General features: G+C 40.8%; 1 protein-coding gene across 3 annotated transcripts; it reads left to right on the forward strand.

The window, feature by feature from the left end:
- Window positions 1-256: 256 nt before the first annotated feature.
- Window positions 257-12,478, forward strand: LOC112196075 (putative receptor-like protein kinase At4g00960). Of its 3 annotated transcripts, XM_024336383.2 has the most exons (9): window positions 589-747; window positions 905-1,204; window positions 10,014-10,145; window positions 10,237-10,361; window positions 10,447-10,657; window positions 10,781-11,018; window positions 11,235-11,385; window positions 11,506-12,036; window positions 12,169-12,478. In XM_024336383.2, the coding sequence occupies exons 1-8, from the start codon at window positions 729-731 to the stop codon at window positions 11,824-11,826; spliced, it is 1,497 nt and encodes a 498-aa protein (XP_024192151.1). In that variant the 5' UTR covers window positions 589-728; the 3' UTR covers window positions 11,827-12,036; window positions 12,169-12,478. The 3 variants fall into 3 exon arrangements, with proteins under 3 accessions (XP_024192144.2, XP_024192135.2, XP_024192151.1); XM_024336376.2 differs by having other exon boundaries at window positions 257-1,204; window positions 10,246-10,361; XM_024336367.2 differs by having other exon boundaries at window positions 258-1,204.
- Window positions 12,479-23,682: the final 11,204 nt, after the last annotated feature.

The raw sequence follows: 23,682 nt of genomic DNA on the forward strand, positions 1-23,682 counted from the left end.
TATCACGTGCTTAGTTTTGTAGTAGCGTGGGGTCAACTCCAGATCAGACTGGTCGGCTTATCGAATCTCGCCATGAAAATATTTCTTATGGAAAATTCATCATGTTTTCGGGTTTGAATTATATGGTTAAAAATGTAACCAGAAGTTTCGTACGTATGACAAAGTTTACTGGTCCAACTCAGATGACGATTAACAACAATATAATAACATTGAGATTTCGTTAAATATAAACAACAAAGGAGGAGACAAGATAACGGTCCTAAAGGTCCTAAAGTCCTAAACCCCACACACCAGTGGAAAAATGGGAGATGATGATGTTATCCAACTTACATAGTAAAGGTCCGGGCCACATAAAAATCCAGGGATATCGGCATGGTTTTCTCAAGTTTTGGATTTGGAATTTTCCTTTCTGTACAACTTCTGGTACTCGTTATCATTGAAGCCGTTGATCTACACTTCGTTTGTTCAAACAACAGGGGTAACTACACCAACGGTAGTGTCTATCAGAAAAACCTCGACGACTTTCTCTCCTCCCTCGTCACTAATAAGAGCAGCAACGGCTATGGCTTCTACAAATCCTCTTTTGGCCAAGACGATGATGTCGTCGACAAGGTTCATGCCATCGGGCTTTGTAGACCGGATCTTATACCGGATGCTTCCCTCAGTACCTTCAACGACTCGGCATACAATCTCACAAGGGCTTGTCCAAATCAGAAGGAGGCAATCATATGGAATGGGTATTGCATGGTACGCTACTCCAACCGCTCCTTTCATCTTGAGCTTTCTCCTAGTTACAATCAATCGACCACGAGAAACCTATCGTCGTCGGATGTCGATTCATTCAATGTCGATTCATTCAATTCTGAGCTGGAGGGGTTAATCAGAGGAATGAAATATCAAGCAGCTGCAGGTGGTCTTCAGAAAAAGTTTGCAACGGAAAAGAGAAGGGTTATGTATTCCAACAATCAATCAATATTTGGTAAAGTACAGTGCATTCCGGACTTGTCGGAGGAAGAGTGCGGTGTCTGCTTGGATGAGGGTCTGAGACAGCTTCAGAAATGTTGTTATGGGATGGATTCTGCGACATTTGGTAATCCGAGCTGTAATTTGATGTATGAAGTTTTCACCTCCGATGATCCAGCTGAATATGGTGAACCACGAACACTATCTCATCCTACTCCGCCATCAGCTAAAAATTTAGGAGGTAAGAGCATCTTTAGCAATGTTAGCCATTTTTGAGTCAAATTTTAGCTAAATAGCTAAAAAGTTATTTCAGCTAGCCACTTTAGAATTACGTCTGCATCAATACTCTCCATTTGAGCTAATTTTGAATTTATATTATTTTTTAAATTAAAATTAAATAGTTTAAATGTATTTATAAATTACATAAAATATTTTAAATTTTAGAAAGTCTCATCTTGCTCTCTATATTTAGGAGCAAGATAGCTAAAAATTATAATATAGAACCACTTAGGAATCTGGTGCAGCTGCTAAAATAAATAAAAAGCTGAACATGCTCTCCAAAATAGCTAAAGGAGTCAAAATAGAGAGTCTGCTAAAAATGCTCTAAAAGTGCTGCTAAAGATTTGTATGTAGTATTTACTTTAATTTAGGATGAGATAATTTTTTTTTTTTTTTTTATCGAAAGAGATAATTATTTTGATTTTTTTTTTTTTTGAGAGAAATTGTCGGTTTTAGACTTTAGAGACTAGTTTATAGTTGATTGTAGTACCTTGCCCTTGGAAAGGAAGCGTGTTGGATTAGGAAAAGTCTTCTTAATTTCCTAATATTCTTGGTCAATATATGTATTCTTGGCCAATAGTTAGGATTGTTCGGCTGTCCAATCACGTACGTTCATGTGATACAAATGTTGGAAAACAACGACAATGTAAATCTCATCTACTCATATCCTTGATATAGAACCAACGATTACAAAGACCATGAGTCGATAGGGTCTTAACTATAGCTTATACATATCTCAGGAGTGTCGATACAACCTTGCAGCCAACCTCAAGAAGATACTAACACCTTCCAACACCATACACATACCGGCGGTTTTGATGTGTAGAGGTGTCTCCCCATTACATTGACAACAAGAAAACATCGAAATTAAAAGCAACTAGTCCTTGAAAATAACACCATATCAATGGCACAACCACTAAACTAGACCACAACCCTAACTCAAAAGAGTAGGGACTTGCCTAAAAACCAAAACAAAATACTTAATATAGAAACCAAAACAAGCCGTCGTGAACCACCACTCTTCCCGAAGGAGCCGACAGCCGACGGTGAATGCTGGAGATCAGGCTAGACCCAGAAAACAACAATAATCTGACTTTGACTCGCCATTCTTCCAGAACCACCAATATCATATAACACCTATTCCACTGCCACAAGAGCGACCCACTGACTGTGCACCACTGCTCCCAGCCCGAGGACAAAAGAAGAATATCCGCCTTTAACCACTGGCCAGAAACTAAAGAAAATCAGACAATGAAGAACTCCGCCGGAGAACCCTCACAACCCAATCCATCAGAGAACCAGATCTTGATATCACTGCCACGCCTCGACCAGCTATAATCCGAGAAGAAGAAGAAGAAGAAGACCAACATGGGCCACCAAGCTACCTAAATGACTGGAGAAACATATCAGCCTTTTCCGACTGCACCCAAGCCACCTCGACGAGGGCGGAAACCAATGCCGGAGTAGAGGAACCACCGGAAAAGCAAAGAAAAACCAAAGTGTTAACTGCCTTTCGCTGTTTCCTTTATTTACGGTGCTCTCGAAACTACCAGAAAAATTTTTAACACTGGAAGGTCTCTTGCACAATGACCCTGCTTAGTGGCTCAACCACAAGATGAAAAAGTGCAGACCCTACCCTAATATCACCAGAACTTAATTTGTACAGGAAGTTGGCACATTTACTTACTTGAAATAGGAGGAAATGATTACGGGGTAAAACTATTCCTATGTTTACTAACACATAAAGGAATCAGATGATTCTGGGTAAAAGTATTACTGCGTTTACTAAAACATGAAGGAATCAGAATTGGTGTAGGTTCCACCTCCTTATAAGGAATCAATTCATAAATACTCAGGAATTCGATTACGAAGGAGGGAGATGGGTTTAGGAATCAACTCATCCGGAATCAATACCGATTCCTTTCTTCTCCCATTCCAGTTGTCTCCGATTCATGATTATTTTCCACTCCAAGTAAGTAAACATGTTAATGTGAATAACAAAGGGCACGTTCATTTCAAAAAAAAAGGGGCACGTTGGGGCTACTTTTGGAGACCATGTTGTTTTTTTTTGGTCAATAATGAAATTTCATTAGGCCACACGGGCAAAGGAAAGGAACAATGGGAGACAGCAACTACAAACAGGGAAATCCAAATTACAACAGAGAGCCAAAAGAAGAGGACATATCCTCATAACTAGCTACAGGGAGGTCCTGGAAGACCGTCACTTCTGAGAATGGAGACAATAGAGGTTGGAGGCCTGTTGGCCCATTCCTGAGAGCGCAACCTCAATTTGGCAAGCTTAGCCGCTGCATCCGCAACACGGTTAGCTTCACGAGGGATCCAATTCCAATTGATCCCGGCAAACAAAGTTTTTAAATGAGAGATCTTGTCGATACTAGGGGATATTCTCCAGTTTGGATGGCAGGATGAATTGTTGAGGGCAGTTAGGACTTCATTGCAGTCCCCTTCAACAATGATCTTTTGAAGATTCATGTGTGCAGCGAGCTGGAGGCCTTTAACCACTGCCTCAGCCTCCACTTCAATGGCAGAGTTATGGCTTCCGTGGATGCTTGCTCCAGCAATAGAGTGTCCCCTGTGATTTCTGATAATGATTCCAACCCCGCTATGATGACTTTCTTCATCCCATGCTCCATCCACATTAACTTTTACAAAGGGGGGGTTGGAGGGTTGCCAACCAGGGTGGGGTTCTTGATTAATCACACCTTGTTGACTTTTGGTCAGCAAGCTTGACATGTTTGACCATTCAGAGATGCTCCGTTGAATATTCTCAATTGTGATGAAAGGGTTTGGTTGGCCATGCTTCATAACAACCTCACACCTGTGCTTCCATATTTCCCATAAGTGAATGAAGACACAATTCAACAAGTACTCTAACTCATCAGACAAGAGGGCAGCTTTTTGAGATATTTCCAGTAGCCATGCTTCCAAGGTGGTGATTTGTTGCTTATCTGGTTTGTATCCAATTGTGCCTCCAAACCACACTGTCGTGGTCCAAGGACACAAGAGTAAACAGTGCTCAACTGTTTCAGGATATTCACCACAGACTTGACAAGTGGGGTTAAGAGCCAGCTTCCTTGAGAACAAATTCCAACTAGTGGGAACGGCATTCGAAATAGCCTTCCAGAGGAAATTTGAAATCTTTGGGATGGAATGAGAATGCCAGACCAGTTTCCAAATTTTCGGGTTGACTTGCTTGGAAGATGACGGCTTGCATTTTGTAGTTGGTTTGAGAGAAGTCTTCAGTCTTTGGTAGCCACTTTTGACTGAGTAGCTACCATTCTTTGTATGCGGCCAGATAAGTGTATCGGACTCATCTGCACGTCCAATTGGAATGGCCTTTATATTCCTGATATCAGACGCTTCAAGAAATGGCTCAAGATGGCAGATGTTCCAATTTCTGTCCTCATCAATGATCTCTGAAACCAAGAGTGGAGTGAATCTACTAGAAGTGATTGTAGGTTTGATCAAACCCCCATTTTTGTTCGGAACCCATCGGTCACTCCAGACATCAATTGCTCTACCATTTCGTACCTGCCATAAAGCGTTCTCATTAATTGTGTCTCTCCCTGCCAGCAGACTATTCCAAACCCAAGATGGACGGGCACCCTTCTTAGCCTTTAAGAAAGTGGTATTGTCAAAGTATCTGGCCTTCAAAATTTTACTCCAAAGGGAGTCCGGGTTTTTGATCAAACGCCAGCATTGCTTCGCCAAGAGAGCTTTATTATACGTCAACAGCTCTTTGAAGCCTAAACCTCCCTCCGACTTGCTTTTGCATAGAGAATCCCAAGCTTTCCAGTGGATTTTCCCTTTGCTCCCATTTGATCCCCACCAAAATTTAGCGATATCAGAGTTTATCGCCTTGCAAAGAGTGCTAGGCATCAGAAATACGGACATCGGGTAAGTTGGGACTGCCATTGCCACTGCTTTTATTAAGATTTCTCTGCCAGCTTGGGATAATACGTCCGCTTTCCATCCATCCAACTTCTTCGTGATTCGATCCCTGATGTAGGACAATGCCTTCTTTTTGGAATTTCCCCAGTGGGTTGGCAGACCAAGGTAAGTGCCAGGCTCCTTCGAAATAGGTATGTTAAGCACAGCAGCAATATCATATTGAGTTTCCAAAGGAGTATTAGCTGAGAAGAAGATTGAGGATTTTTCATAATTGACCGACTGCCCCGAGGCTACACAATAGGCATCAATGATTGAGCACAGGGATTGGCAGTTGGTCGCGGTAGCCTTCATGAAAAACAATGCGTCATCCGCAAAGAATAAATGTGATAAACCTGGGCAATTTCTACTGAGTTTCAGACCTTGGAGAGCGTTGGAGGATAAAGCAGTAGAAATGTTTCTAGAAAGGACTTCCCCAATTATAAGGAATAGATAAGGGGAGAGGGGGTCTCCTTGTCTAATGCCCCTGGAGGGATGAAACTTTTTGCCTTGTTTTCCATTAATCAACAGAGAGAAAGAGACAGTCGTCACCACATTCATTACCAAACTCACCCATTTAGAGTCAAAACCAAATTTCAAAAGAGCTGCCTCCAAGAAGTCCCATTCCACCCTATCGTAAGCTTTGTTCATATCCAGTTTCAAGGCAAGCTCATGATCAGATTTTGAGTGTTTCAACTTCAAATAGTGATACGCTTCATGAGCAAGGATGAGATTGTCTTGAATTTGTCTGCCCGGGACGAATGCGTTCTGGTGTTCTGAGATAATAAGTGGGAGAATTGGCTTGATCCGGTTTGCAAGAAGCTTGGAGAGGATTTTGACTGAGTTGTTGCAGAGACTAATGGGTCTAAACTGGTTGACTGATTCAGGAAGAGGAACTTTTGGGATCAAGACAATATTTGTTTGGTTTAGAATGTCCACAGAGCAATCCCCACTGTAGAAGCCGGAAACAGCTTGATTTAAATTATCTCGAACAATCTCCCAGAATTTGCTATAGAATAAACCAGGGAAGCCATCCGGTCCAGGTGCCTTGAAGTTTCCAAGCTGTTTAGTGGCCGTATGAATCTCCTCAAGTGAGAAGGGCCTGGTAAGGTTTGAGTTTTGTTCTGAGGAAATCTGTGGGACCACATTATCAAGAGTATTTCCCCAATTCCTTGGGCCAGAAGAAGAGTAAAGAGTTCCAAAGAACCTAGTGAACGCCTCCCGGATTTGACCCTCCTCCGAAATCCACACATCAGAGTCAATACACAGACTGCTTATCTTGTTTCTTTGCCTTCTGTGTAAAGTGGATAAATGAAAGAACCTTGTATTCCGGTCCCCCTTCAAAAGCCAATTGATTCTTGACCTCTGCCTCCAGAAACTCTCTTCCAATTTCCAAGTTGTCTCTAATTCAGCCACAATCTCCTTCTCCCTAGTTTTCGCCTCGGGAGAAACATCTCCAGAATGTATGTCACTCAATTCCCAGCTCAGCGCATTGATCAAGGCTCTATTGTTTGGGTATTTTCTTTTGCTCCACTGCACAAGACTCCTCTTGCAGGCTAGAAGATTGGAGTCCCAACGAATGAAGGGATTGGAGTTGAGAGTAGAGGCCCAGTTCATATTGACTATTTCCTCACACTCCGGGTCATCCGCCCAGGTTGCTTCGAAACGGAAGAGTTTAGGGCCTTTTTTAACTCGAGGGTGAGTATACAGCACCAATGGACAGTGATCCGATCCGACTCTTGGCTCATGGTGGACGATGGAGTCAGGCCATGTGCTTACCCATACATTGTTTCCAATAGCTCTGTCTAGCCTTTCACGGACAACATCATTGGAGTCTTCTCTCTTATTCTCCCAAGTGAATTTGGGTCCCCTGAATTTCAAGTCAAAAAGAGCATTTTGATCCATAAAGCTTTTCAAGTACCTGGGTCGATTCCAGTGCCAGGGAACTCCTCCCTCTTTCTCGTCAATAGAGATCATTTCATTGAAATCACCAAGGCAAATCCAAGGAATATCCAGTGGATTTGAAAGAAAGGATAGAGATGACCAAAAACTATATTTCTCGTCCTGGTAAGGAGGGCCATAAAACCATGTAATTCTCACCCGAGAGTTCAAATTGGTGAAATTAACAAAAGTATCAATAATGTTCTTATCTTTAAACAGTACCTCAACCTCCACCTCGGGGCGCCACCACAGAGCCAATCCTCCTGCAGAATTAGGAGATGGATCTATGGTGGTACCTTTATAGAATTTGAGTTGGCGTCGAAGTTTGTTGATTCTGAAGCTTGGTTGTTTGGTCTCACAAAGGAAAACCAGGGACGGGGAGTGGGAGCGGATGAGCTCCCCTAACTTCTGGACTGTCAAGGCTCGCCCCAAGCCACGACAGTTCCAGGAAAGGAGTTGACTCATGACCTCCTTGTGGCTGTTGGCCAGCCACCACCGCCCTGGAGTATGGATACTTCCTCCAGATCCTGAGAATCATCTTGAATATTAGCACTGATTTCCGAAGAATCCTCTAGAATTTCAACTCGGATCTCCTGGACAGCTCCAAGGTTGAGATCAATGCTTGGGTAAGTCCCAAAGGAACGCTTTCTTGTTCCAAACCTGCTTCCACTTCTGCCCGAACTTGTCCCTGGGGAGTATGATTCAGGTCGTCCTCCTCTTCTTCCTCTACCCCTTCCTCTGGGGCGACCTCTACCCCTAGATTGAGTAGCTGAGTATGGGATGGGAATTGGGAGAAAGGTGTCACCCCCTCCATCTTGAGTAAGGTTGTGAGGCTGTTGGGATATGAGTCTGGTTTTGGCATGTCGGGGGCTTGTAGATGGGTCGGTTTGGGAGTGGCGTCTCTTAGTTGAGGTTGGTAGAGGGGCTGGGGAGTTAAAGGTCAGTTTTTGTGTTTGAGGTTGGGGTAGCAGAGCAACAGAGGTGGAAACGTTCTGGGTTATTGTGGGATGGATTGGGCATTTCCCCTTAGATTGTTCCCGAGTCAAATCATTAACCACGTGCCTACCCGTGGTTACATCATGACTAGCCACATGCTCAGAAGTAAGGAGGGGTCCCGGGTGTCTTTGTGGGTGATGGGCTGAGAGCGGGTATGATATGGGCCTATTAGAATGTCTGGGGTGGTTTGGGCTGGGAGAGAGGATTTTCTTTGACCATTCCACATGCGTTTTTGTAGTTGTGACAGCAAGTTTCAACCAATTTGGACTAGGGTAGGGGTTTACCTTTACAGAAGAAGATGTATGTGGGGCAGGAGGCAGATAGGAGTCTGGGCCGTGGAGTACTACGAGGGAATCTTGAGGATTTGAATTTTGAGGTGATGAGTCAACATCAACCGGCTCAGTGATCAGAGGGAGAGTCACGTCACTGACTCTAATTGATGATTCAGTTCTGACCTCATGGAGCTTTCTGCTAGGGTTAGCATGTGACTCGAAAGGAGAATTTGAACATGAACCCGTGACTCTCTTGCTTTTCGGTTTTCGCCGGTGGACCCTTGCCGGCCGGTCTAGCCAAGACTGTTGCCTGATGGGAATGGAACGCCTCTTCATCCAAGGTCCGTACCAGATATTCTCTGGTTCTCCTTCTTCTGGGTTTACCACCCTATAACTTTTGCACACATCAAGGTGGTGCCCAAGCTTCCCACACTTATAGCAGAAGTCACACAGACCTTCATACCCATACTCCACCCTAGTGTTTGTGTGCTCGTTTAGTGGGAACCAGAATCCAGTGGGAAACGGGTTCCTGGAGTCCATGAGGACCTTGACTCTCAAGTAGCCACGGAGGGTAGCATCCACCACTTCAGGGTCTTCAATTTCAAGAACAGTACCAATTTCAGAGCCTATTAATGCAGCGTTCTTGGTATTCATCTTCTCCCTTGTGAGACCGGAGATCTGGACCCAATACCAAACTTTGTGGAAATGAATATCACTTATGGTGAGGTTCGGGAGCCATTTAACCACGTTGAACCTCATGTTGTCTACATGCCAGGGACCACCTTCCAGAAGAGTAGAGGCAGCATGAGGGGGGGCCTTTATGGAGAAGATGTTGTGGTGCAGATGGGCAATCTTAATTGTACCCAGGTCCCTCCAGGAGGTTCTGAGGGATCCCTTGATGCCACCGATGTTTGGTACAACATCTGCAATGATAGCTCCAAGGAGAGAGACACCGTTCTCAACCTCATCTAGACAGCAGGTGTTTTCCAAACGGGAAGCAAGGTGGTCATGAGATGTCATGTAGAGCAAAGGGTAGCAGGACAAAAGGCAGAGATGTTTCCCACAGGGAAGAAAAAGTAGCAAAGTAGGGAGGGCTACCACGTGTGGGTAGAGCTGTAAAGAACCTCCAACTAGGGAGAGAGTACGAACTACCACAAATTTGGTGAAGAACTGGGTAGAGCAGTTGTTAAACAGTGGATAATAGTAAAGGAGGGGACAAGGAGGACAAGTGGGAAGACAAGGAGGACAAGTGGGAAGATTGTAGGAGCATGGAGAGCTAAGGGATGAAGGGCTGGGTCAAAGGTGAAGTTTGAGGGAAGGTTAGGATTTTTAGAGAGAAGGAGGAGCTTCTCACTCTAGCCATCCCGTTGGAGACCATGTTGTTACTTGTTAGATTCCCAACTCTCAATGGATGAATACCGCGCAGACTAACTCATTAACTGAAAATTCAGATTCAGCTTTGATAACATTGGTGACTTTTGCACGGGTAATACATGGTCATGCATATCCAGTCCTTTCTTTTATACATAGCGAGTAGATATTGAACAAGTATCAACTAAAGTCAGCCCCAGAATGCTTTGAGCAGATCAGAACATCGATTTTTGATTATTGCAGGAAATAAGAAGAGCAGCACATCTGCAGGGACCGTCATCATTATTGCTATGGCAACGGTTGTTTCCTTCTTGATTCTAATTATGTCCATCTGCATCTATCTGAGAGTGAAGTATAAAAGGAAAAGAATTGAAGGTAATTGAGATAACTGTATGTGAGGTATATGGTTAGAACTCCTAAACATGCAACGGACTTAATATTTTCTCTTATTTTTCTTCCCATTAAGAAAGAGCAGAAGAAATGAAATCTGCGGAAGCTTTGCAATTCGACTTTCGCTCCATTAGAGCTGCCACAAATAACTTTTCGGAAGCAAATAAACTTGGACGGGGAGGGTTTGGTATTGTTTACAGTGTATGTAATCCAACATCATTTGTGAAAATGATATCAATTATGTGCCTCAAAAATTAGATAATGATCAGATTCCCTTTTTATGCAGGGTATACTTCCCGATGATAAGGACATAGCGGTTAAAAGGCTTTCGAGGGATTCTGCACAAGGAGATTTAGAATTCAAAACTGAGGTCTCGCTAGTGGCCAGGCTTCAACATAGGAATTTGGTTAGGCTTCTTGGTTTTTGCTTGGGAAAAAATGAAAAGATTCTTGTTTATGAGTTTGTCCCTAACGGAAGTCTTGATCAATTCATATTTGGTAGGGTTTGTCTTCTTATCAGAGTGTTTCGATTAAGTCCATTTGCATGTATGTTATGTTTACAAAATAGTACAACATTGCAACAAACTTCATTATGAAATTCGCATTTGCTTGAACATGTAGGTGAAGTCAAGCGCGCACATTTGGATTGGGATGTTCGCTACAAAATCATAGTAGGCATTGCGAGAGGGCTCCTTTACCTCCATGAAGATTCTCGTCTTAAAATCATTCACCGTGATCTCAAAGCTAGCAACATTCTATTAGATGCAGACATGAACCCCAAAATTGCAGATTTTGGTATGGCGAGATTGTTTGATCTTGATCAATCACAAGGCGAAACCAGACGAGTTGTGGGAACTTAGTAAGTACTACCACCAAGAAATGTATACGGTATATATGTAATGGTATTTGTGCAATACTAATGATACTCCAAACTCAATTGTACATTGAATATATTGATAGAAATATCCTGCTAATACTACTAGTACATGTAAAGAACAAGTAACAAGTTGGGATAAGCATAACCATAAAAGATTTACATGGAGGCAGTATTGACTTTTTTGTTGTATCAATGCAGCGGATATATGGCTCCAGAGTATGTGATGCGTGGACAATTTTCGGTTAAGTCTGATGTCTTTAGCTTTGGTGTCTTAGTTTTGGAGATAGTAAGTGGACAAAAGAATAGTTCTTTTCGTAATAGAGGAAATGTGGAGGATCTTCTAAGCTATGTAAGTATAATAGAAACTTGTACTTCTATGTTTCTCTACGAACTAATAACTGTATTAGATGCAACTAGAGAAAGAAGTATTCAGAGCCTAATTTGTTTATGTAATTTCCAATTCATTCAGGCATGGAAAAATTGGAGAGCAGATACGGCTTCAAATATAATAGATCCCATCTTGAGTTCTGGTTCAAGAACTGAGATGATGAGATGCATCAACATTGGATTGTTATGTGTGCAACAAAATATAGCTGATAGGCCAACTATGACTTCAGTTATTCTCATGCTCACTGGCAACTCTCTCACTCTTCCAGTACCCTCACAGCCAGCATTTTTTATGGGTGCATCCGACTTTTCAAAGGTTGTAGAATTGGATCAAGCTCAAAGCAGCAGTTCTGTCCAAAAATCTGTTAATGAGGCTTCAATTACTGAACTATCACCTCGCTAATGTACAAAGAGATTGCTAATTTTTAAGGTAGGGTTCTGATCAGTTCTGACAAATGTCAACTAGCCAGAATTTGGTCTCAGATCAACAAATTAATTTCTTGGTCAATATGACCTCACGACAAAGGGAGCAGCCATTGCCACAGCTAAAATGTTGGTAAAAGATACGCATGCTATCGGAGTGATGTAAATGAACCATTGGTACGTGGTACAGGTATGCAACCACCTCATTCTATCTAGCAACGAATTTGTTTTCGATGGAAGAGATATATGTCCCCAGTATTTGCCGGAATGGCTGAGGCAAACATAGTTTACTAATCGGAGGGTAATGACATATTTCTTGCAGTATATGCTTACAATTGAAGGCTAGCGGAACGAATTTGTTCACCTAAGTGTGGGGGATGCTACAAGTCATACAAACACTCTTTTATGCAGCTGCCCTGTCTTATACAGCCAACATTTTTTTTCTTCTAATTATAGTTTGTTGTAGAATGAGAGTATTTGAGAGAGAAATTTGTGTGTTATAAAGTATTGACTTACTTTGTAGAGAGTAAGAAATGTATAAAGAGAGATAAGGGGAAAATGGAGAAGTATATTATTCAGTCTCAGAGGCCTCCCTTATATAGAGGTAGGGTTTACATGATAAGTGTTCAGACTATTGAGATATTACATGTAGGTCCCTAACTAATAACATGGACAGCCACATAAGAAATAATATTTGCAACTCTCCCCCTTGGATGTCCACCAATTGATGATGACATTGGACACGCTTATTGTTGCTTCATTAAAAACCTTGTCAGGTAACAAAAACCCAGTAGGATAAAAATAACCCTGGTCGAAGGACAAAAAGAACACAACGCGCATATGTCCTAGGTAACATGTTTCTTGATGCTCCCCCTGATTGAAATCTCCCCCTGATCTTTGCATGCATCTCTTGATGGCTTCGAGAGTCGTCTCAATCCAATCTCTTCCACTAACTTCTGGAAAGTACTCTTAGTTAGAGATTTGGTGAATAAATCAGCCAAGTTTTCATCGGATCGAATTTGCTTCACTGCAATTTCTTGATTCTTTTGAAGCTCATGGGTGTGGAAGAAATGTGGTGCAATATGCTTAGTCTTGTCACCTTTGATGAATCCTTCTTTAATCTGAGCAATACAAGCAGCATTGTCTTCATACATGACTGTTGGATTGTCAGTTACTGAAGGTAAATCACAAGTGCTTCGAATATGGCGAATCATGGATCTTAACCAAAAACATTCTCGGCCGGCTTCATATAATGTAATTATTTCTGAATGATTAGAGGAAGTTGCTATGAGTGTTTGCTTAGATGATCGCCATGAAATTGATGTGTCTCTACAAGTAAAAACATATCCTGTTTGAGAACGACCTCTATGCGGATAAGAGAGATATCCTGCATCAGCATATCCAACAATTGTGGGATTATCAACAGATTTATTTGTATAAAATAAACCCATATCTGTTGTACCACGAAGGTAGTGTAAAATGTCTTTTACCCCTTTCCAATGGCTTATAGTTGGAGCAGAGCTATATCTTGCCAACACACTAACTGCAAATGCAATGTCTAGTCTTGTACATTGTGCCAGATAAAGTAGGGCACCAATAGCACTAAGATATGGTACTTCGGGACCGAGGATAATTTTGTCATCTTGTCTTGGACGAAATGGATCTTTCATAGTGTCGAGACTCCGAACAACCATTGGGGTACTCAGTGGGTGAGCCTTTTCCATACCAAATCTCTTCAGAATTTTTTCGATATAAGCAGATTGATGGACAAGAATCCCACTATCCAAATGCTCAATCTGCAGTCCAAGGCAATATCTTGTTTTTCCAAGGTCTTTCATTTCAAAATTCTTTCTTTAAATATTCAGCAGTTTTTCCAAGTTCGGAAGAACTTCCAATCATATTCATGTCATCGACATAAATTGTGACTATTGCAAAACCAGAATTTGATTTCTTAATGAACACGCAAGAACATATAGGATCATTGACATATCCTTCCTTAAGTTGATACTCACTGAGGCGGTTGTACCACATTCGTCCAGATTGCTTCAATCCATATAAGGATCGTCTCAGTTTGATTAAGTACATATTGCGTGGTTTTGTAGTTGCTTCAGGCAGCCTAAGTCCTTCTGGGACTTTCATGTAGATATTAGTATCTAACTCACCGTATAGGTATGCAGTAACAACATCCATAAGTTGCATGTCAAGTTTTTCCAAAACTACTAAACTTATTAGATAGCGGAATGTGATAGCGGAATGTGATAGCATCCATTAATATGTTTCCTCATAATCTATCCCAGGCCTTTGTGAAAAACCTTGCGCAACAAGTCGCGCTTTATATCTTGCAATCTCATTTTTCTCATTACGCTTTCTTACAAATACCCATTTATATCCAACCAGTTTGACATTAGGTGGTGTTTGGACAACAGGTCTGAAAACACTGTGTTTTTCTAGAGAATTTAATTCAATTTGGATTGCATCTTTCCATTTGTGCCAATCATGTCTCTGTCTACATTCATTAACAGAGCGAGGTTCAGTGTCATCGCCTTTTATTATTTCAGTAGCTACTGCGAATGAGAATATATTGTCTATGATCATATCTCTACGATCCCACAACTCATTGGTGTACACATAGTTTACGGAAATTTCCTTATTTTCAGGAACCTGAGCCTCTTCATGGGCTAGTGTCTCACCGATCTCATTTTCCTCTTCTGTAGTCACAAAATCATGAATTGTGGATCGGACATTAATGTCTTGCCCAATATTCTCTTCAGGGGCGATTTCATTTGGATTCAGATGTGCCTTTGATTTCCTCTTTCTGGGAACTGAATCTTTTGAACCTACAGGTCTGCCACGCTTCAGGCGTCCAACAGATGGCTCATTGGCCGCCCCGTTATTTTGTCCAATTTGGACATTAATTCTTACCAGTGCATTTATTGCTGGGATATGTGATCTTGTCACTTTTGCTGTGTCAGTGAATGCATCAGGCATTGTGTTAGCAATATTTTGAAGGTGCAGAATCCTTCGTACTTCAATTTCACTTTCTTTAGTACGAGGATCAAGATGAGATATAGTGGGCACAGTTCACATTAATTCACGCCGTTCATTAATAACAGTCTTATCTCCCCCTAACGGCAGAAATATTGTCTCATCAAAATGGCAATCTGCAAACTGTGCCGTAAAGGTATCACCCGTCATGGGTTCTAAATACCTAATAATGGATGGTGAATCAAAACCAATATAGATTCCCAATCGACGTTGAGGGCCGATTTTTGTACGTTGTGGCGGTGCCATAGGCACATAAACAACACAACCAAATGTTCGAAGATGGGAGATATTGGGCTGGCTCCCAGAAACAAGTTGTAATGGGGAATACTAATGGTTGGGTATGGGCCTCAACCGAATTAAAGTTGTTGCATGCAAAATTGCATGTCCCCATGCAGAAATTGGCATCTTTGTTTTCATTAGCAAAGTGCGCGCTATTATTTGAAGTCGCTTAATAAAAGCTTCTGCCAAACCATTTTGTGTATAAACATGAGGGACCGAATGTTCAATTTCAATTCCCATAGACATGCAATAATCATCAAAGGTTTGAGATGTAAATTCACCAGCATTGTCTAAACGAATGGACTTGATAGAGTAGTCCGGGAATTGAGCTCGTAATTTAATTATCTGAGCAAGTAGTTTGGCAAATGCCACATTACGGGTAGACAAGAGGCAAACATGTGACCATCTTGTAGAGGCATCAACTAGGACCATAAAATATTGAAATGGTCCACAAGATGGGTCAATAGGTCCACAAATGTCCCCTTGAATTCTTTATAGAAAAGATGGGGATTCGATATCTATCTTTGCATAAGATGGTTTAACCACCAATTTCCCTTGTGAGCAGGCTTTGCAAGGGTTGCTTGGCAAAACAATATGTTTAGTCATCAATGGATGTCCATTGGAATTTGTAATGATCCTACACATCGTAATGGATCGAGGGTGACCCAAACGGTCATGCCAAAGCATAAATGTATGTTGATTTTTGAACTGCTGGTTCACAACATGGTATACCTCAATTGGTTGAATGGTTGAGTAATACAACCCAGATGATAGGGCAACCAATTTTTCCAATTTCTTTTGGCAGTTTTTATTGGACGTAATGCAAAGATATTCCACATGATTATCATTTGTGGTCTCAATGTGGTATCCATTTAAACGGATATCTCTAAAACTGAGGAGATTTCTTCTGGATCTCAAAGAGTATAAAGCCTCTTGAATGGACAATTGAGTTCCATTTGGTAGCCTAATGTAGGCTTTTCCGGAGCCTTCAATCAGATTTGCAGGACCTGAGATAGTAGTCACATTAGAAGGTGTTAAAGTGGAGAAATAAATCCGATCGAGAAGGATCGTATGTGTAGTGGCACTATCAGCAACACATATATCTTCTCCATCCTTCAAAACTTTAGAGCACCCGAAATCTCTTTCCATGCCTTCATAAAAGAAATAATAACAATTAATCAATCTGACTAAGGCATAATATTGTATTTGTTTATATTCTTATTGACAAAACAATTTAGTCATTGCGTTGGGTGCCAAAAAGAAATATAAATTTCTCTTTTTTTTCAAACGGAAGTTTAAATAAACAAAAATAATCAAGGAATTAAGACTAGTTAGAAGTAGTTTTAAATACAACTTCCTACTGATAACTATAGTCGCAAGACATAAAGTCATTGAGATATCTACTTGTGATAAAATGATAATTATTGGTGATATTCCTTGCACAAAGATAAGTACGTAAACATTCCATGCACGAGTTGGTTTCACTGATCTTTATCTACATGCTGTATTACTACAACAAATATTCTACTTTGAAAAACGTTAAAAAGGATTCTATGATGATTGCATCATTGCATGTGTGCATGCACGCCTGAACAAGGACTTCTTTTTCTTTTTAGCAAGACCAAAAAAAAAACTGTGAAAGTTATAATTAAACCATAATTAGAGACAAGTAGAGTAATGGTCATAACAAAAAAAATGGAAATTCAAATTGTTCGGGGAAAAAATATATATAATAGAATAGAAACATTCTTCTTTTATTGAACTTCTAAACTAGAGAGAAAAATACAACTAATAAAAACATCCAATTTAGAGACCAAAACAAAGGGAAATACGACTAATGCGAGGAAAACATAAAGGAAAAAGTGCCTAAGCATAGGCTGACAACTAGTTGTGGTCAAGGACTCCACCACTAGTCATATCATCAAAATTTCTTCCATTGTTCGCAAAAAAATCTGAGACATCAAGAGGGGTAATGTCCAGAGGCTCAGATGAATCCCAAGGGTCAGAGTGATCAATGTAGCTTGTCTCCACATTTTTCTTTTTTAGGGAAGCTTTATAGAGTGCCACCAAATGGTCTTCTACACAACAGGTACGAACCCAATGGCCTTTACCACCGCATCTAAGACAAACACTATCTTCATTTTTATGAGTTTTGATCATCTGACCATTTCTGTTAGTAATCTTGACATTGTTCCTTGGGCCCAACTGTTGGTTGTAGTCCCCACGAGCTTGACCATTTTGTCGACCCTAACCACTTCTATGACCACGGTTACGGGCTTTGCCATGCCTTCCACCACATCTATTGCCATGACCACTAGTAAAAATAGCATTCGCTTCAGGGAATGGCTGTGATCCTGTAGGGCGAGACTGATGGTTCTTCATTAAGAGCTCATTGTTTTGCTTAGCCACCAGAAGACAAGATATGAGATCAGAGTATTTGGTAATCCTCTTTCTTGGTATTGTTGCTGTAAGACCATATTTGAGGCATGAAAGGTGGAGAAGGTTTTTTCAAGCATCATGGCCTGAGTGACAGTTTCTCCACAAAGATTCATCTAGGAGGTGATCCTAAACATGGCGGAATTGTAATCTATCACAGAATTGTAATCTTGAAGGAGCAGATGCGTCCATTCATAACGTGCTTTAGGGAGCACAACAGTCTTTTGATGAGCGAATCTATCTGCCAAGCCTGTCCATAGCTCAAGTGGGTCTTTGACAGTTAAGTACTCGTCCTTCAATCCCTGATGGAGATGGTGGCGCAGAAAAATCATGGCCTTAGCTTTATTCTGCGGGGACGCTGAGTTTCCTTCCTTGATTGTAGGCCCAAGATTTTGGGGCTACGAGATGAATCTCGGCATCAAGGGCCCAAGACTGGTAGTTCTTACCAGAGATGTCAAGGGCGACAAAATCCAATTTTGCCAAATTCGTCATCTTCCTGCCATAATGAAGATGAGGTATGTTAGGATCCATATATAGTGTTAGAACTATAGGTTCTTAACAAATAAGCAATCAGTGTCAAAACTTCAGGTTCGAAAAATAAAATGAACGTTGGATCGCAATTATCTGCACGAAACTTCAGGTTCGTGTTCTTATGATTAGAACTTCAGGTTCTAAAATTCCGTATTTTTGAACTTCGGGTTCAAACGGATATGTACTCGAAACTTCTGGCTCGAGTAACAGTGGTGAAACTTCAAGTTCACTTGTATTATGAATAGTAAGTATGCTTGACAAAACAGATAAGATAAATTTATTTAAATACATATTAAATATGTGATAAGTAATGAAACAACAAACATATATCCATTATGGTGACAGCATATATATATATATATATATATATATATATCCAGAGCGGAGCTCCGCTTTGAAATTAACGTGTGAAGTTCGAGTTTTGGGTCACTTTTCGGTCGCATATCCACATCTCGACCGTTCAGATTTTAGATACTAGTGTATAGATGATCTCTGTAAATTTTCAGCTAAATTTATGATTGTTAAGGTATCTAACTCGATTAAACCAATGGACGGACATAATCTGTCAACCTAAACTGTACTAGCTTTATGACAGTTATCAATGTCTTAACGATCATCATTTTTGCTGAAAATTTGCAGAGATGATCTATACATTAGTACCTAAAAACTGAACAATCGAGATGTGGATATGAGACCGAAAAGTGACCCAAAACTCAAACTTCACACGTTAATTTCAAAGCGGAGCTCCGCTCTAGATAGGATATGTATATATGTGTGTGTGTGTGTGTATATATATATATATATGTGTGTGTATATATATCTATGCAAAGTGAAGTTAGAGATCATTGCCCATAATTAGCAAACATAGGAGAAAACATTGGCGCATGCTTGCCAATAAATATTATACAGTAAATGTAAAAATTGCTGCAAAAAGTAAATTGAAGTATAAGACTCATAGATCTTGAGTAATGGTTAGAAGCAACAGAGTTGCACCATAAGGACTCATGGATCGTCATAGAGTTTTAAAGAAAAGAATAGAGCGTGCTGATAACGTGTTATAAAGTATTGACTTACTTTGTAGAGAGTAAGAAATGTATAAAGAGAGATGAGGGGAAAATGGAGAAGTATATTATTCAGTCTCAGAGACCTCCCTTATATAGAGGTAGGGTTTACATGATAAGTGTTCAGACTATTGAGATATTACATGTAGGTCCTTAACTAATAACATGGACAACCACATAAGAAATAATATTTGCAACAGTGTGCTTGTTTATAAATAATATGGCCATTTATATAGAGGGGCAAGAGTACAAAGATTACATAATATTACAAAGAATTCTATTTCGAAAAGAGATAGGAGATCTATGATTAATTTTACTCTCTCTATTATATAAGGTATCACATTCTTATTTGGACTAGTCACACCAAATATGGGTTTCCTGCAACATAGTTATATATAAGTGATAAAACGTGAAAGCTATATATATAAAATGGTGGTGAGCAATTTTTTTTTTTGGGGTTTTGTCCCTTTAAATTAATTCTAGGGATTTTTTTCCTCTCCCTTACACCACTCACTTATTTTTCTTTCCACTTACCCATAGTAACTCTTATAAGTTCCCTATATAATACCTAATTAAGTTTTTAAAAAAAAAAAAATTATTTTTGAGATTATTTTATTCTCACCCCTTTGTCACATAGAGAGAGAAGCCATAGGAGACTTCACGGGACTCCGGTCACCCATCGCCGGAATCCGGTCACCAATCACCAGACTCTGATTACCCATCTCAGGAATTCGGTGAATCCAGTGACCGGCCATCGGACTTCTCCGAAAACCTCACTTGAGGTCCCCAAAGAGGACGTCGGAGTTCTCATAGGTCACTGGAGACTTTTATTGCCCCTCAATAAAACTCAATTAACTTTTATTGTCCCCCAATAAAAGTTTAGTTTATTGGGGGGCAATAAATGTTTAATAGGGAGAATGGGGACTAATTTCCTTAAAATTAGACAAATAAAACATTGGTTGAGATTGAGGAGATTATATCAATTCAAATTGTTTTATAGGAGGCAATAAAGGTCTATTAGGGGGCAATAAAACCAATAAAATTTAGGCATTTGGAATGCGGACTAATCTTCTTAAACTTAGACAAATAAAACTTTGATTGAGGAACTCTATTATATTAGAGGTTAGAGATAGACTAATAGGTGCTTCGCGCTCTGGAACCCTTGGAAAAATTTTCACTGGTGTCGAACCTGTCCGGCTGCTCCACGGCGCTAGGTTCTTGACGGTGTTCGATGTGTGAGGCCGGATGGGATCTTTGTTTCCTGGGCGAGTCTGATGCTCGGAGGCTAAGGTCGAGAGAAGTCTTTCTTTGTTTCTCTTGGTTAGAGGATGTGTCTGCTTCGAAGAGTGAGTTAGGGCGGTGGGATGGGATTGAAATTTATAGTCGAGTCGGGTCAGGGACTTATTGTCGACAGTTTATGGTGGGCCGAGATTGTTGGTTTGCTAGGTTGGTAGGTGGCAATGTTTTGACTTTTGAGCTGGTGGTCGTTGTCGATCCATGATGAATCCGTGCTTGGTTGGATCATAGACTGGTGGAGTGGGAGAGGGACAGTGGTTGGGACGGTGTGGTTTCTAGATCTGGACTCTGGCGGTACGGTGTAGAGACAATGCTGAAGATAGGTGTTGCTGGCCAATGGCCCGACTGTGGTGGTGGCGCGATGATGGTGGAGTTCCAACATTGGTCTCGGCGCGGTGGGTATGGTGGCGAAGTGGTGGTGCAGCTGCTGACTTGGGCCAAGATGGATGGACTGAACGCTTTCTTTGCAGACTTGGGCTTGTGGGCCTGGACTTTGCTTGTGGGCCCTGTTTGGGCTTTTGTTGGCATTATTCTTAAGTTGTTAATTTCCATAGTATTGGCTTGTTTTGTGTTTTCAATAAGTCCCCATCTAAGCATGGTAGGCGAATGTGGGCTTTGTCTTGGTCTGCACACTCTGTGTGCCTTATCTGGCCTACTGAGACGGCGATCTGTTTTAAAATAAAAGTAACCTCTTAGTGACAGGATGAAATGAAATGTTGTCAGATATGATTCTATGTGGCAAAATAGTAGGAAAGCTTTGCTACTTGTTATGATGCTTTTCCTTAGTAGAGTTATTTTTTGGTTATGTCACTGCTTTGTCAGAGCAAATAGAGTTTCCAGTAGTGCACTCTTTGCTAATTGGTGCATGTTAGAATACTTACCTTTAGTAGAGACTCCTGGTATTATTCCAAGATGTTCTCTTGTATTCTATGGTTTCATTAATCAAGGCTTAAGGGCAGCCGCACTGGCCCTTATTCAAAAAAAAAAAAAAAAAAGACTTTGATTGAGGAAGAAGATAAGGAAATTACATCAATTCAAAACATTTTATTAGGGGAATAAACTTTTTATTGACCCTCAATAAAAGGATTTCATTGTCCCCTCAATAAAAGGATTTCATTGTCCACGAATACACCTGCTTATAGGTCTTCTAGTTAATTTGTTTCTTTTGCTCTTTTATTGACCATAAACCTAATTGGATAGAAAGTTAATTGGCTGGAAAAAGCTAAAAAAAGATATCAGAAATGCATCTCTACAGTGAACGAAGATACTATGTAAGATTTAAAACCCTAACAGGAACCATACTTATTTAATGCATTGACTGTCTATACAATCAGCCAGAGAAGAGCTAAAGTAGGCATATTAACTTGATGTCTCCATAATCAGGCCACAAGAAACAAATTGAAGCTTAAAGTTCAGAAAAGCAAAAATCCCAGAACTAAAAGAATTTACCCCCAAAATGAATGTGTGCCTCCCAACTAATCTAAAATCCATGAATTGAACCTTAATACTCATTACAACAATCAAATTACTGAAAACCAGACAAAGGGTACCTCCTAATCAACATATATTAGAAGAAAGAATGGCAGAGAAATTATTTAATTTGCTAGAAAAAGCTAAAAATAGATATCATAAGTGTATCTCTGCCGTGAACCCCTTGAAACAAAAAAAAAAAGGATTTTATTGAAAAAATAACAAGAAATCAGAGGAGCATTTCCTTTCGCTTGAGCATAACCTTCTTCAGAAATTGGAGGCCATCAAGTGCAAAATCTAGACCCTAGAGCACGAGACGAAGGAGAGCCTCGACCAGCGAGAGATTACCACCAACCAGAGCGTTGAGATCGCACTCGTCAAGGTCGAGGAGACCAAGAAGGCCGTGCTCAAGGTCCTCAAGCGAGCCTGCTCCGATGATGAGTGCGATGAGGTGGACAACGACGAGGGGTTGATGGAGATGAAGTTGTTATGCTTGAAGATGGAGATCCAACTTTTTGGACCTGGATCTCGTGACCATTGGCGCCCATCCAAAGTGAGACAACGACGTCGTATAAGCACCATGAAAGTGGAGAAGAATAAGGGAGGGAGGGAGGGAGGGAGAGAGTATTCATTGATTAGGCTGAGGGAAAAATTGTAATTTAAATGTTAAATTGGGTTAGTAGGAATAAAAATCTGGGGATAATGACCATTTACACAATCTTGCGGTTAATTAACCCCACTTACCCAAACACTCTAAGAGATTGTCCACTTACACAATATCTTATATATATTTTGCCCTAATACTCAATTAAGTATTTTTTTTATTGCTTTTTATTTATTTTTAGGACAATTTTTCCCTCTCCTTCTGTGTCACTTAGAGAGAGAAGTCATCAGAGACCTCGCAGGACTCTAATGACAGGTGGTCGGCCGCGGACTCGGATGACTGGAATCCTGCAACCGGTAACCGGATTCCGGCGTCCGATTTTATTGCCCCTAATAATACCTAGTAATCATATTATTCCCCCCCCCCCAGTAATCATATTATTGACCCCCAATAATCGTATTATTGCCCCCACTAATCGTATTATTGCCCTTCAATAATCGTATTATTGCCCCCAATAATCATATTAATGCCCCCCAGTAATCGTATTATTGACCCAAATAATCATATTATTGCCTCCTAAATTTTTTTTTTCTGTTTTCTTTTTTCTTTCCTTCGAGGCATTTTGCCCCAATTTTACCAAAAAGAAAAAAAAATTGATTTGGGCACCCAGAAAATGCTCTGGGTACCCACATCTTCTTCTCCTCCCATCTTCGACTTCGACGGTTGCAGACCTGCCTTCTTCGAGGCTTGAATTCATCGGATTTCACCATCTTATACATTCATTCCATCACAATCAAATTTAAATCGAAAATCCAAAACGCAGACCAGAATCAAAATCAAAATCAGGATCCAGAAATCTCTCCCTCCGGTTCTGCATGTTTTTTGATCTAGACTGGGACCAGCAAGTCGTCGAGGTCGATTTCGATCTGGATCGAGTCATCGAGGCCAATTTCGATCTAGATCACCACTGGGAAACCCTAAATCCGGGGGAGAAGAAGCCGTCTAATCCAAGGAGATAGTTCAGGAGGCCGTCGCGGTCTGATTCGCTGGAGACCTGGGTCGATTGTCAGTGACAGTGAGAGGGAGGTTGTCGCGGTTTGGGTCACCAGGATTC

The sequence above is a fragment of the Rosa chinensis genome, chromosome 1 (genome assembly GCF_002994745.2).
Source record: "Rosa chinensis cultivar Old Blush chromosome 1, RchiOBHm-V2, whole genome shotgun sequence".
Taxonomy (NCBI): Eukaryota; Viridiplantae; Streptophyta; class Magnoliopsida; order Rosales; family Rosaceae; genus Rosa; species Rosa chinensis.

Excerpts from the sequence above, each read along its gene's own strand:
- LOC112196075 (XM_024336367.2), top strand. The coding sequence starts at position 373 with ATGGTTTTCTCAAGTTTTGGATTTGGAATTTTCCTTTCTGTACAACTT. Across the intron at positions 1,205-10,013 it reads ATCAGCTAAAAATTTAGGAG|GAAATAAGAAGAGCAGCACA; the intron begins GTAAGAGCATCT and ends TGATTATTGCAG. Across the intron at positions 11,019-11,234 it reads AGACGAGTTGTGGGAACTTA|CGGATATATGGCTCCAGAGT; the intron begins GTAAGTACTACC and ends GTATCAATGCAG.